The sequence below is a fragment of the Acipenser ruthenus genome, chromosome 1, assembly GCF_902713425.1.
Source record: "Acipenser ruthenus chromosome 1, fAciRut3.2 maternal haplotype, whole genome shotgun sequence".
NCBI lineage: Eukaryota > Metazoa > Chordata > Actinopteri > Acipenseriformes > Acipenseridae > Acipenser > Acipenser ruthenus.
Window position 1 is genome coordinate 85,544,197 of NC_081189.1, and position 15,692 is coordinate 85,559,888.

The 15,692-nt window shown below is 38.0% G+C and overlaps 1 protein-coding gene across 1 annotated transcript; it reads right to left on the minus strand.

Moving 5' to 3' along the window:
* Positions 1–240: 240 nt before the first annotated feature.
* On the minus strand, positions 241–14,299 carry etfdh (electron transfer flavoprotein dehydrogenase). The gene is made up of 13 exons (XM_034035297.3): positions 14,013–14,299; positions 10,712–10,864; positions 10,069–10,298; positions 6,982–7,063; positions 6,469–6,587; positions 6,146–6,223; positions 5,637–5,783; positions 5,254–5,394; positions 4,204–4,347; positions 3,115–3,283; positions 2,320–2,502; positions 1,202–1,423; positions 241–906 (listed from the first exon to the last, which is right to left on the minus strand). The coding sequence occupies exons 1-13, from the start codon at positions 14,041–14,043 to the stop codon at positions 743–745; spliced, it is 1,863 nt and encodes a 620-aa protein (XP_033891188.3). The 5' UTR covers positions 14,044–14,299; the 3' UTR covers positions 241–742.
* Positions 14,300–15,692: the final 1,393 nt, after the last annotated feature.

The following is a 15,692-nucleotide window of genomic DNA, read 5'->3' on the forward strand; positions in this document are numbered from 1 at the left end:
ACAAAAAAAATGGAAACAATTTTTATCCAATAAACATGCTTTTCTAATTGATTTCTTTTGGGATCTAGTATTTATTTGAACAATTCTTTGAGATGTATTCAGTTATAATTAATATATGCAACTATATTACACACACTGCACTGTATATTCACTAATTAAAAACAGCATTTATTATTGTGTGTACTGATCACTTAGGCATAATTATGTTTAACATTATACACTATACATTTCAGTCTTAAATAATGAAAGTGTATTTATTGAAACAAAAACAAATAACACTGCAATACAAACAAACCATTAGTAGGGCTGATGAGCAGATTGTGATTCCTGCATATACTGAATTCGACTTTTATCTGTAAATTATACAGGATTTAAAAGAGGCTTGCCTACTTTTTTTAAAACCACAATTTAAGATTATAAGCAGCCTGGGTCATGCCTGTTACCACTTTACAATGCCCGGTCCTATAATGCATATTCCAATATATCATTAAAAAAAAAAAACACAATAGATCTGTTTCAAATTATTAAAGCTCTTATCGGATAGAGTCTTTAAATAAAGACATTTGTATAAATCTAGTTACAGTTATATCATAAATGTACATGGTAACCGCCATGAAGGCAAAATTGGCAAATTTAAAGTCTGTAACCAAGCACGTACTGAAGTTAAGTGTAAGTTTTACAATCCTGCGTTTGACGACATACAGCGTAATATTTCAGAAGTGGAACATCCTCCCTGTAAAGCTTACAACCCATTGTAAGCAGGGCCTCCACCTCCTTCAGGCACCACCCAGTTGATGTTCTGACTCGGGTCCTTAATGTCGCAGGTCTTGCAGTGAACACAATTCTGTGCATTGATCTGTAGCCTCATTCCATCTCCTGTTTCTTTAGGAACATATTCATACACACCTTAAAAAAAAAAAAAAGTTGTGTCAAAATAGAGCCAAAGAGCTTAACACTAGGTACTGTATTATACAGAAAAGACCACATTCAGACCATATACCCATCTCTGTAGAAAAGGCACCAACCCCCCTACCCATCATAAAATTACAAATTCACTTCCACATAACAAGCTTACAGCCCACTTACAATGTGTGCCTAATGGCACTCAAATAGCGAATTGTTTTTTACCGATTCAACACTTATCATTGTTTATTAAACAACTTTTTAATGCAGGTATACAGTTTCATTTGGTTTTACTCACCAGCTGGACAAAACCGTTGCTCTGGGCCATCATATATAGCAAGGTTATTGTTCACAGGAATATTGTCGTTCTTCAAAGTAAGGTGTGGGGGCTGGTCGTGTTCATGGTTAGTTCCACTCAGAGCCACAGAGGAAAGGAGGTCAAAGCTGATCTTCCCATCTGGTTTTGGGTACTCGATTGGCATGCAATCTTTGGCAGGTTTCAGTTGAGCAGAATCTAATCCTGAAAAATTGTTAAAGGAAAAACAATAACGTCCAGTCTGGATTGGAAATGAAATACTATTTAGTTTATTTTCCCCCCAGTTTGGAACGTCCAATTATGTTTTTTCTCCTCACCACAGTGAGTCCCCACACAGCACAGACATTCTGAGGGCGTGTGAGCGTCCTCCGATCTCACAAGCCTAAATCCAGAATCGCTTTTATCCCGGAGAACACGAGATCAGCCCTGCTTTTTATCCTCTGAATGTGCTCGGTGTCTGGCCAGTAGGGTTCTTTGTTGCAAAGCCCCAGCAAAGTTTGGCCTCTTTGCACAGCCCAGACGTGAACCGGCGCCGTCCAAGCTGTGTGACTCATCCTGCACACCCAGCGGCAGCTCTTTAACTGGATGATACATTCTGGGACCCCCTCAGGAAATACTAATAATTCTAATGAAAATAAAGCATTTACATATTTGAATTTTTTTTTTTTTTTTTTTTTTTTTTTAAGAGGTTCTTATTTTGTAGATGCAGGATCCCCTTTCATGTATTACAAGTATTGTTAGTAAATGAAAGCATATAAAGGCAATAAAGATATAATACTTAAATTGTTTCTGACCAAAATAAATATATTCATGTCTTTCATGGATATTATTTATCTAATTATGGCCTGATCAATAAAACAATTGATTTCAGTGTCAGACTGTAGCATGGGAAAGGAAAAGGAGGAGAAACCCTGTCTGCTTGTATTACACTCACAGCCCATCAGAAACTTCAAACATACTTCCTTGGTTTCAGTAGTTACTCTGCAGTTGAAATTATATTTGACATCTATTAGGTAAGTGTTCCATGAGAACTATATGGAGTATCAAATTAGAGGTGGAAAACGGGTGAAAGACATTAAGATTGTAAAAATAGATGTTACCTTTGTGTTTCAATGTCCATGGCTCTTTTCCTCTGAGTATCCAATAAAATATACCAGTGTAAACCATTCCACCGTATACTCCAAATAACCCATGACAGGAAGGTCTGATATTCCTCACAGAGTACAGCTCCTTCCAAACCCAGGAGTTTTTCAGATTTTCTTCATATTCAGGGATGCAGAGTCCTGATAAAAAAAGGAGATTATCAGGAACATATTTGGTGTACCAAATGAAGCAATGTTGTATCAACCTTCTTAAAAGCACAGCAAAAAAAAAAAGACACGCAATCTAAGTTCGCTTGTTATTGATACAACTCCCTCAGTGGTATCAATAACAAGCTATGTAATGCTATGTAAATCAGAAAAGCCCAATTATTTAATTACATCCCACAAATGTGAAGTTTAAGTCTTGTTTTTGCAATGATTACAAGTTACAAGTCATGTTTTTTTCTGTTGAACCACTTTAGCAAATGCAAATCTGTCCATAAATATTTGAATGTTTGTATTTCTTTTAGGCAAATAGAAAAACAAAATAGTAGCAATATTTATATACACCTTGCTTAATATAACCTGGGTTATTCATCAATTCATCGTTTTGTTTGCATATTGCACAATTTATGTTGTCTATTATGGACAGTTCTTGCTGGTATATGCTTGTTACTGTATAAATGATAGAGGTTTCCAAAAAAGGTGCCAAGCTTGGTTCTCCCAACAGAGCTTTCAAATCCAAGACTGGCCTCTCGTGATTTCTAATATGTGAAGTCATGTCAGAGAGGGATGAACATCTTTGTTTCTTGCCTTTTGTTTCAGACTGGAGATTCTCATTGGTAAGCTTTGAGAAGACAGTCTCTGCTGCCATCATCCCGCTCTTCATAGCACTGTGAGTGCCTTTAATTTTTGGAACGTTCATGAAACCAGGACTGCAACCAACCAGCAAGCCACCAGGGAAAGTCAGTTTGGGCAAGGACTGAAAAGGACATTCACTTTCATTAGTTTCTATAATACACAATTTTGAGGGATACCTCAGCAGCTAGGGGTGAATTAACTTTGTTTTTTTTTGTTTTTTTATATACACAGTAGATGCCGGTTATTGGCAACACTGATAAAGACAACTTTCGGTTATTAACAACATTTTCCCAGGAACCAATCCCGTCCCATAGACTTTAATGTTAATGGAATTCTGATATTAGCAACTGCACGCCGCTTACTGACAACTTTATTACTAGTATCCAGGGCTACAGAGCGCACTTGCATGATTTAAGCACATACTTCATGCAGCTTTTATAACACACTGACTTCGCAACTGCGTATTTCTGACAGACAGGCAGAATCGTGGCTTTGAAACTGGCTACGAAGCTGCATGCAAAATTGAGATGGATTTATAGTGGGAGGTACATTGTAAAAAGCAGACAAAGTTGGACAATTTCTGATTTTAAAATTGTGTTCTTTAGAATTGATTGCAAGTACAACACATTTTTGGTTTGCTTTACTCATTGTAAGGACTATTGCAGTACATTGTTGTGTAGTACTATTTAAGCCTACTCCCTTTTTATTTGTTTTACACACTTGTGAAGCAAACGGTTCTATGTTTGGGTATTTCGTGTTTCTCATGTTAATTTTTTAACACTAACATTTAAAACACATGGATTTCAGTGCCATATTTGTACAACTACAGTATATATCGTTCTTCCATATAAACAAACTTGAAAACGGGGGCTTTGCTTATTGGCAACTTTTGGTTAATGACAACTTTTTTGCTGGTAGCCGAGAGATTGTTAATAAGCGGCATCTACTGTATTTGTAACAGAAAGGCAAGGTTCTTCAAATAACATTAGATGTGAGGTAAAAACTGTATTGATTAAAGAAAGAAACCCTACAGTACTGTACCTGGAAGCCACCTTCATTTAGTGCTCTAGCTCCGTATGCAATTCTTTTTCCTCCTTCTAGTGTTGGCAACACAGTTGGATGGTGTTTCCACCTTTGAAATTCTCTGAATGGGTTCATATATGGGTTTTGGTAATCCAAGCCAACCTGCAATATGAATTTACATTTCATGTAAGAAAAAAATCTTCAGGTCTGTTGATGATGCAATCAAACAGCACTGGTTAAATGCAAGGCTGAAAGATGAAGATTGTTCTTGAGGGATACATGAAGACAAATGAAAACGTGAAAAAGATCTGAATCGCTGATCGGTTAAAAGCATGACCCGAATATGGTGGCCAATTTACGTCACCCGACAGCGTGAAAGGAACCATAACGTTTTGCTGATGGAGTTTCCATAACACTGAAAAATTAAAAGTTGCTATCTTAAATTGTCTTAAATATTAGCAGTAGAAGATGCAGTGCTGCAAACTCATACAAGCTCTTTTCACAGGTTTGTTTAATGAACTGCAACTATGTCCGCTCTCCATAATGGTTGTGAAACACCAGTAAGTTGCGCAGTCTTGGAAACTTGAAAATCAGCTTTCATTGTGACTGGTAGGATCGGCTGTATTTTCCATTGGGATTGAAACAAACTTGTAACAGGGAGTTGCATCTTTGTTGAACAGTAGCCTTTCACAAAGGGATGTGATAAGAGTGTGATTAAGACAGAAAATGACAATAAAAGCATGTATGTCAAGTTACAAAAACTCTGCTCTATCTTCCACAGCTCTGTAAACTCTGTCCCCCTTGTCCATATGTGATAGGCATTCGCTGTTTCGTGGTTGCTAGGTGATCACGGAATGTATATCGATAATGACTTGGTTATTATGTGACAACCATTCAAATATAAAATTGTAATTAAAATACTGGTACAGTATTCTCTTATTTTGTACCCCCCCCGCCAAAAAAAATGTGGTCTGCATTTGCATTCATGATATATATACTAAATCTTTCAATTCACCAAGCAATTTCGCAGCTGTACAAAACCTGTGTGAGATTTTGAGGAGTACTCACCACAAAACCAAGAGCCACCAATGGTTCTCCCTCGTTTAAATGATACAAGAAAGATCCTCCATACGAGTGTCTGTCAAGAGGCCAACCCACTGTGTGTTCAACTCTGCCAGGCTTCCACTTCTTCTCATCAATAACCCATACCTGTAAGAAAACTAGATGTTACAATCGGCTACAGCAATTATATTATCATCACAATTAAAAACAGGTTGCAGTGCAGCTAAATCTAAACCATGGGATTTATACCAGTCCCAGCAATAACAGCGCAATATAGTTATATCTGTTAGAAATGCAATGATATTCCTCAATGATGCAATAGAAGTTACAAAAGGAATTATACAAGGCCAGTCACTTTACTTGACGCTCGTTGCATTGACATTTGGTACCTCTTTCAGTCCAATAGCATACGTCTGGGGTTCACAGTGCTGCCTCAGGTTGAAATGTTTATATAACTGCTTTGCCAGATGTCCATGGCAACCCTCACCAAATATTGTTACTTTGGCATGGAGCTCCATCCCTCTTTCAAATGTGTCCTATGGATGAGTCAAAAATATTTATTTTCCAATAGCGGCAAATTACATTTTAAAAAGATATCAAAACATCAGATTTACATCACTGGAGGCTGTCATCATCTTTTTACCTGGTCAGTGAGAACAATACATTTCATTACCAATGGAGTTCTTCAACATTCTATGCTTTGGCCACATGAAAGAATGTGACGGCTCAATTGGGGTAGGTATCTACATATACACACATTATGATAGATAGATAGATAGATAGATAGATAGATAGATAGAGACAGACAGACAGACAGACAGACAGACAGATAGGAGAAAGATACAGAGCGCGCATGTTAATATATGCGCACAAATAGGATACTTTATGTTATCCTTACCTTTGGTGACCCATCTTTACTAATGCCAACATCGTTTGTAGCAATCCCTTTTACACTGCCATCTTCATGGAATAAGACCTGAAGAAAAAGGCCCGTCATAGACCTCGTTAGTGAACTGGGCATACAAATAACACTTGAAGTTACCAACACGTACTGTGCACATAACTGGAAAATATCAAACAAATATTAACTCCATTTTGTTTTACTCATTTAACACTTTTGAATGCTACACTGTAAACTGTAAATAAATGTCACACGAGTTAACAGTATTTCCAAGGCTATTCATAAAGACATGATTAGTTATCTCTCTAAATGAATCCTACCTCAGCAGCAGCATACCCTGGATAGAGCTCCACCCCAAGTTCTTCTGCTTGTTCTCCTAACCAACTGACCAAATGGCCTAGACGCACTATATAGTTCCCGTGATTGTTCATTGGGAGGCCTAAAAAAGATTTAGTTAAGATTTATATGAAGCTCCAATATTTTTGTACCAGAGTTCAAAGAATATAGAGGTGAATATGCAGCCACAATAATGTTTGTACTACTGTTAGAATTTAGCTAAACATTATTACTCATTAATTGCATTGCCAAGTTCAGAAATAATATGAGTATGCATCTTAATATATAGTGGATAATACCACTGTGAAGTTACTTTAAATGGCTCAAATGTCTCCTTCAAACCCGTATTGAGATGCATTGCTATTGGGGTAGCTGGCATAGTGCTTGTTCACACTATGTCTTGCATTTTGTCTAGTACCCAGTGCAATGTAATTCACCAATATACTGGTCTATTCATATATATGAATCTTGTCTTAAGATCACTGGATAGGACATACCTGGTAATATTGGCACAGGGATTCTGTACTTTTCTGTTAAAATGCCAAACTTATCTTCTGTCACAGGAGTATGAAGGGGAGCCTGAAGGTCAAAGATTTAATCAATAACACTCAGTAGACACAAAGGGCCAAGGCTCATCCAATAAAGGTACTACTACATGGAAGCACAAAGTGAGTAATACAATCAGCAGTGCGCTGGTCCAAGTCCCGGGGGCCTATTGCACAAAAGCGGTTTAAAGAGTTATCCTGATAACTTCCAGATTTAATTGTGAAAGTCAGGCTTAGTTTATTACCACAAAACAAGATAATAACTCAGGCTTAAATCCATTTTAATTTATCGCGATTAAACTAACCTGCTTCAGAGCAGGTTAACAAAGATTAATCCTGACTTCTAAAACTGAAAATAAATAAATATGGCGTCACCTTTTATACCGAGAGTGGTCGCTGACCTGGGAATCTCTGGCACTGCTCTGGGCTGGTTCTCCTCCTACCTTTCCAACCGCACTTACCAGGTAACCTGGCGTGGAGAAACCTCCACACCCCGCCCTCTCTCAACAAGAGTTCCCCAAGGGTCAGTCTTGGGTCCTCTCCTGTTCTCTCTCTACACCCGCTCCCTGGGCCCCCTCATCGCATCCTATGGTTTCTCATACCATTTCTATGCTGATGATGCTCAGATTTTCCTCTCCTTCCCCACCTCTGACTCCACCATCTCCTCCCTTATCTCTACCTGTCTGTCTGCTATTTCCACCTGGATGCACTCGCATCACCTCAAACTCAACCTCTCTAAATCTGACCTCCTTTTCTTTCCCTCCTCCTCCTCTGATCTCTCTATCTCCATTCCTCTGGAATCTACCACACTCTCTCCCTCCTCCTCAGCTAAGATCCTCAGAGTCACCCTGGACCCCTCCCTCTTATTCCCAGCACATCTCCACTCTGGCATGCACTTGCCGATTCTTCCTAAGCAACATACAAAGAATCCGACCCTTCCTCACCATCTACGCCACCCAGCTCCTGGTCCAGGCCCTGGTACTCCCGCCTAGACTACTGCAACTCACTCCTGGCTGGCCTCCCTGCGTCCGCCACCCGTCCGCTCCAGCTCAACCAGAACTCTGCTGCTCGCCTGGTGTTCTCTCTGCCTCACTTCTCCCACACAATTCCACTGCTCCACTGGCTCCCGATCACCGCTCGCATCCAGTTCAAGACTCTTGTACTCGCCTACAGATGCCTTGACCAGACTGCACCCAGCTACCACCAGACCCTCATCTCTCCCTACACCCCCACTCAACCTCTCCGCTCCTCCTGCACTAGAAGACTGGCTGTACCTCCTCTACGCTCCCCTGCCTCCAGAGCCCACTCCTTCTCCACCCTTGCCCCGCAGTGGTGGAATGACCTTCCTACAGATGTCAGGACTATCCACTCCCTGACCACCTTCCGACGCCTCCTCAAGACTAACCTCTTCAGACAGCACCTGTAGAACTCCTCTTCCCTCTGGACACTATCACTCTTCCTTAATGCGCTTTACTTGCTCTTATCTGCTCCTGATTTTATCGCATTTAATCCTGTATTTTAGAGTACTGTAATCTGTCACAAGTGTTATTTAATCTGTAGTATTTTGTATTTAATTATATCCTGATGTAACTATCACTGACACTTATCTGCTCCGTTACTGAATCGTATTTAGTCATATACATGTACTTGCTAGAACCGAAGTCATTGTATTTTATCTTGCTCTTAATTGTATTAATACTTGTACTGTGATTCTTGAAATGTATTTTTCTTTACGACTGTAATTAATCCTGGACAAGGGTGTCTGCTAAGAAATAAATAATAATAATAATAGATGTTGGTGCTAGAATTATAAAAAGGGCTTTTTGTGGGGAGAGGGTGTTCAGTGATTGCCAGGATCCGATTAATAATCCAGATTCCACCCTGTACGAGCGATACCGCTTCTCTAAGGATGGTATCCTGTATCTGGTGGATCTCCTAAGACCCTCCCTTGAACAACCAACCCGACGGAGCAGAGCCCTTACTCATATACAGGTACTCTGCATAGGTCTAAGATTATGGCCTGTGGAACATTTTTGTATACAGTCGGTGATGCCAAAAATCTTAATAAGGCAAGGATACGCAGAGCTATAAGGAAAGTGTACCTGGCACTGAAGAAGTTGCTGCCAGTCTGCGTGAAATTTCCCGGACGTGCTCCAGTGAAGTGGAACAAGAAGGCATTCTATGCTATTGCAGGTCATTATTTTATATATATATATATATATATATATATATATATATATATATATATACACACACATACACACACTTTAAATTTTTCATTATTATTATTTTTTCATTATCATCATTTTTCATGTTTCATTATTAATATATTTTTGATTTATAGGGTTTCCCAACATGATTGGTATGGTGGATTGAAATAAAAATAGTACTGTCTATATATTCTTTAGGATATTATGTCTAGAAATTATGACCATACCTAGTTTTCTATTACTCAAAATACAGAGGGATATATAATATAAATAATAAAGTCAGGATTTGTGCTTGTGTATTCGGGATGCGACTGTATACTTACGCGTTAACAGCGTCCGCTACAGTTTGTCAGGCTGCCACCCTGGCTTTATTGGCAGTAGCGGTGTTTTTTTTTGTTTTTTTTTGGTTAAAAATTCTTCAACATTATCATTATACGTTGAAACTAAAATTTGTTGTTCGGAAGCAGTAAAAAAAAAAAAAAAAGAAATTGCCCTTTCCTTCTCCATTTTTTCGATGACCGTTAATAAAGATTACCATGGCAACACACTCAAACAGTTGGTTCCACGCGCACAGATAGAAACATTAACCCGGCTTGAGTTATCTAGATTAATTTAAACTCAGTCCACATTCTTGCAACAGAGTTATCCTGCTAAGTTATATCCTGTTAACTCAAACCAGATAACTTCAACTAAACCTGGCTTTTTTAAAACCACTTTTGTGCAATAGGCCCCTGGTTGTGTTGAATTTCCTTCTCAGGCACCAGTATTCTAGCTTAATTATATTCTTTATATTGAATAAAAGAAAATCTAAGCCACTGTTAGAACTCACTCCTCTTTCCTTCCAGTCTGGGAAGAGCTCCTGCAGTGTACTAGGCTCAATACAGGCTCCTGATAGAGTGTGGGCTCCAATCTGAGAGGCCTTCTCCACCACACACACACGCAGCTCTTTACCCTGCTCACCGGCCAGCTGTTTGAGACGGATAGCAGCCGACAGGCCAGCTGGACCTGCTCCCACTATAACTACATCAGCTTCATCTGCAAATCTCTCCATGTTCACCCCTTCAAAAGAACATAAACCCACGTAATCAGGTTAGGTTAACCACGCCTCTGTAACTATGTTGGTTTCCACAGAAAGTGACTTACCCCTTAAAATAAATGCATCAGTTCACAATTCTTAAACAAATACAGCACACAAGAAACACATCATGCTATATTTGTTATAAACAGCCTACCAAATTGTTATAATAATTTTACTAAATACCTCCCCCTCACCCCCATTTAAACAGTTACAATTGTACCATTGCATCTCTAAAAGTCCCTTTTAAATTTGAACATATATACCCTCTAAATTTGCAAAATACTGAAATGACCTCTATTATTAAGAACAAATATCATGGGATAATAAACAGATCAATTAAATATTATGTAAATTCAAAGGGTGCTTTCCTATAAGACTACTTATACCCCCCCACCTTCCCATCGTGGGTCCTTGTCCCGTGGATAGACGGTGTAGTGTGAAGTGATGCGAGGTGTTGTGGAGGAGGATGAGGACCATCTTGTAGCACAAAACAGGGATGGAAGGTGTTCCCTCTGTAGTACCTTCAGAGAACACAGACACTGACGTGCTAAAAAACAATCCGAGAGGTTTAATAAAACTTGGCATGACTGCCTTTGGTCAACCTTATAGCTAAAACCTTAACAGGGTTGTAAATAATTTGTTAATATCGAAACCAGATTTAGCTGTTGTCCTTGACTACATTATGCTTTGTTAGCATCAATATTTTTAGTTACTGGTAATATTTTCGTGTAAACCTTACCCCAATTTGCAAACAGAAAATAAAAAATAAAAAAAACATTGTAGAGTACACTGATGCAATGAAACTGAATATCATTGCTCCTTCAAAACCTAAAATGTTTGTAAGAATTGTTTTGCGCACTTCCAGATTCTACTACCCACAGTTAACAACAGAGAGGGCATATTTCAGTTGGTTCCATTTCAGGTGTTACTGTGAGCTTCACCAGAGGTAAATTAACTAAAGCTCATACCACAACCTGTAATATCACAGATCTGAAATAAACAGCATTGTGTAACTAGTAAAAAACAGAATAGCTCAAAAATGTAACATAAACTCTCTTATGTGTACAAATATTGCACCATATTTCATAATTTTTCTATTCCGGTAAGTTTTGTTCACCGTGTAACATTAATAAATCAGAAGTTTGTAGTCATGTAGTATTTATAAGTAGATCAGGTGTCGACTACAGCACAGTCCTGCTTCATTATGGATGACCTTCTTCAGACTGATCATAGTTTCCATGAATAACCTACAATGACTGTCATAACATCTAGAACAGGCGTGCTCAATTCCAGTCCTCAAGGTCTGAAGCCTTCCTGGTCTTTGCTCCACCTGTACTCTAAATTGAACCATCGAGGTCTTTATGACCTAATTACTGTATTAAATTATAAGTATTAAACAAAGAGGACTAGATGTGTGCATCCCTGCTCTACAATAAATCACTGCCATGTTTTTGGGGGGTAAAACGAACCCTACATGGAACAATCTACAGTTCATGTTCAATCTACCATGTTTTCATAACATACAGGTGAAAAAGTGTTACAAAATTACCTAGTATACAGATCCTACATTATTGCCTGGACTGTCACGTTGTTACTTCTGTAACATTAGTTTCTCATTTTACATAAAAAATGGCACACGTGGATAAAATGCTTCCTTAACCCATGGTGTCATACATTTACTCTAATGATAAGAAAGGCTCTATTTTTGTATTACTTGTAAGATGCATATCTTATTGGGATTCGTGAGAAACAATTAAAAATTCTGACTGTCCAATTGATGTTGTTTTTATGGGGGAATAGGAGACATATGGTTTGTAGCAATGCTTGTACATGTATGGTATTGTTTGTTACAACAGCATGGCATCTGTAGCTTTAAGATCTTCGATACACAGTTGCCTGCTACATACATGTATACTGTGGTAATTAACTCTATGCCAGGATTTGTTGAATTCAGATCATTCTGAGATGAACACATAACAAACATCGTAAGCATATTTACAGTACCATTTTTGGCACTTGCATAAGAGGCCGGCATCAGCACCCGGGCCCACACACATACAGCAATAAAATTGCAAATATGAGTACATGTACTATTTCTGTGCCATCTATTCTACTCAAACAGCCTTTAGGGCTAGAAACATTTAGTTTTCACTAAATTAAACTAAAATGTATGCGTGCAGTAAAGTAAAACTTTTCAGATCTCTTTTTTCTTGCTTGCATCCTGTTCCCGTAGTCCCGTGTCTTCTCACTCTCTACTGGCTTTCGTCCTCCCCAGGTCTTCGTAAAGCCAAAAGCTATTGGCTGATCTCGACATACAATTATCCAAATTCAAAAGGTATAATTGGCACATTTCATCATGCTTTCTAACAATCAAGACTTTCATTTGACAAGCGTTTTGTCTCGCCTCATTATCATAACGTCTATTATCATAACACCTAAATGCCTATTATAATGATACGATTTTAAACCATTACAAACGAAACCTGACCAACCTCTGGGACCTCCAAATAAAAAGAAACACAAATCTGCTTTAAAATTACTCAATCTTAAATGAATACATAAATAAAGCAAATTGTTTATCATTGTGGCATTCTCTAAATGTGAACTAAACTATGTGAACTACAAGAAATTTGGCGATGGAGTACACCAGAGAAAAATACCCCTCACTCATCCGTCGTACTTTTATTTCTTTGATTTCCTCTTTCTGTGTCAGTCCAAACACACACACACAGTTGTTACTTAGGACCACTTTGCTTTTTATAGTCTGTTCAATTGTTAAAGTTCCTGATTGCACCACTAAATAAACCTCGTTTCAGCGGGTCTTAACACAGTGCTCAGTTGTCTATTTGGGACCCCACTGCACCAGAATCGCTTCGGCAAATATGTTAATGATGGGGCAGGCGCTCTATAACGGGGCAAGACATGTCTTCAGAATACCATTTCAGTGCAGTACTGCTCCATTTATGCTTCACAGAATCGGGGGCATGCGCCGTTCGCGCTTGCACTCGCATTTGTGCTGTGATCAGAATACAGCCTTAAGAGTTTTAGTTTTTAAAACATACTTTTCAAGTATTTTCCTTCAGAAACTACATCAAATTGGTAGTAAATTAAAACGAAATTAGTAAATTAAATATTGACTTAAATAACTGATTTAAAATTGACCTGATTTAAATCAGCTAACCCTGCTAAAGGCAAGTATGTCACAAAAACAAAATAAATCAAGCATGCGTAGTTTGTGCAAGTAACCCACCGGTTTGCGCAGCCAGAGGTATTTTTCAATCGCAGGTTAGTCAGTATTTTATGGCTCAATAACTTCTAAAAGAGCTATTTAAAACATACAGACCAGGAGGTTATGCAAAATGTATGCCCTAAACATTGTTAGAAAACTTGTTACCTTTGACCTATATTTACAAACCACCAGTAGGCGACGCTTTCTCGAGTCGAAAATAGGACTGTGCACTAGTGTGACTATCCACATTTGCTTTAGTTTAGGATACAATAACACAGCAGACATTATATATATATATATATATATATATATATATATATATATATCTTCAGGTGTACATTACATTAGTTTTATTATTCCAACATAAAACAAACTACATTTACCGTACTAAAGTCCCATGAAGTCCGATGGATATTTTCGAGACATTCTATTGACAGCGACACTTTTAAGAAATAATAGTACATACCTTGTAGTGTATATTTGCAAGCTGGAAACATGTTGGTCTCTTTTCGTGCCTTAAGGCTTAATTTATCTGTAGCTACTACTACTGAGTTGATCAGATTAAATTTGCCAGTGCAGATATATCAATTCCTTGATTTATGTCGTAAGCATTTACAACTAATTAGATCAGGATTCAGACACCCTCTGATCTCCCAGTAACTTCATAAAATGAGTTTTTCTCTACGTTGTATCGTGCAGCAGAAGCGACTAACCTTGACTTAACAATACTGGTGCAAGCCCTGAACTGTGGGAAATTGAGTTTTTTAACTCCCGCCCCCTCATGCTTGTGATCCTATTACATGAGATAAGACTACAATTTCCATGATGCATCATCAAAAATACTTCCTTTGACGTTAACCTGTGGGTGCGTTCGCGACGCGCAGACTTTTGAGAGTCTGCGTAGACTTTGCGTCAAATTACGTGAGTCTGCGCGAATACCCTGTCCGAGTAAGGCAAACTGCTTGACGGCAGCCGGAACTGACAACAGAGGTCACGCATCCTCTGGGCCCAGAGTCTGCGCATCCACTGCAAATTCTAAAATGTGCTGCGCTGGAGCAGACCTGTCTTCAAAACAATGGAAGAGCGCCACCAGTTCTAATGTTCATTGAGGTTATATTACCTTTTTTCTTTTCTTAAGAAAAAACTAAACTCATTTCACCTCTTTGACAACTATATGCCAAAGCGTGTAAGGCATTTTGCTTTCATGGGGGGTATAATTGAGTAAGTAACTGATGTATTCTGTCTTGGTTGCATTAAGGGTAACAAAGAAACATATATTTAAAAATGTTATTCAGTGGAATCCTTCTATTCAGACCACCAAAGGAAGTGAGTAAAATGGTCATTATAGTGAGCTGGTCTTTATACCAAGCTGAGCAGGAGGGAGTTTACAATATTTAATAGGCTGTGTATTGTGCAGTTCACAAAAGGCAATACATTTTTCAAATACAGTATATGCTAATTGTCAATTCCAAAAAAAAAAATGCACACACAATTTACAAATGTGATTTATTTTAAATAAAATAAAGTATTTCTAAACATTTGAGGTATTCTAATACTTTACTATAGACATGCAGTTTCGGCACAGCTAAAAAAAAAAAAAGAAAAAGGAAAACTCTGAACAAATACTTTTCAGCTGCAGTCAATTCTTTGTTATGTTTTCTTTTGTAGAAGAGTACAGAATAACTAATAGCTAAAGCCTTTATGTATAACTCTGTGCCCTCTTGTTCTACTCTTTATGCAAAGTTTGAAGTAGTGTCTTGCTGTAACTTTATCTGTACCATTTATGATTCTATAAACGTGTATAAATAAATTAAAGTCCCCTCTCTTTTTTTCTAGTTTGAAGAGATTTAACCCTTTTAACCTTTCCCTATAGCTCATGTCAGTCCTGGGATCAGATTACTGTAGTTGCTCTTCTTTGTACCTTCTCAAATGCAATGATGTATTTTTTGTATTTACGTGACCAAAACTGCACGGTATTCTAGGTGGGGTCTAACTAGGGCATTGTACAGCTATGGGCAAAAGTTTTGCATCACCTAGAATTTTAAGATTGACAGAATGTAAAAAAAAAAAAAAAAAAAAAAAGAACAGAATTTAGATCTTTTGTTTAACATCAGGTAATCAAAGAAACTACAAAATGATGCTGCAA

Bases quoted from the DNA above. Each gene is read 5' to 3' on its own strand.
- etfdh (XM_034035297.3), bottom strand. From the start codon at position 14,043: ATGTTTCCAGCTTGCAAATATACACTACAAG. The intron at 10,865-14,012 runs GTATGTACTATT...ATTGTTTTTTAG, and splicing joins TTGCAAATATACACTACAAG to CACGTCAGTGTCTGTGTTCT. The intron at 3,284-4,203 runs GTACAGTACTGT...TGTCCTTTTCAG, and splicing joins TAAATGAAGGTGGCTTCCAG to TCCTTGCCCAAACTGACTTT.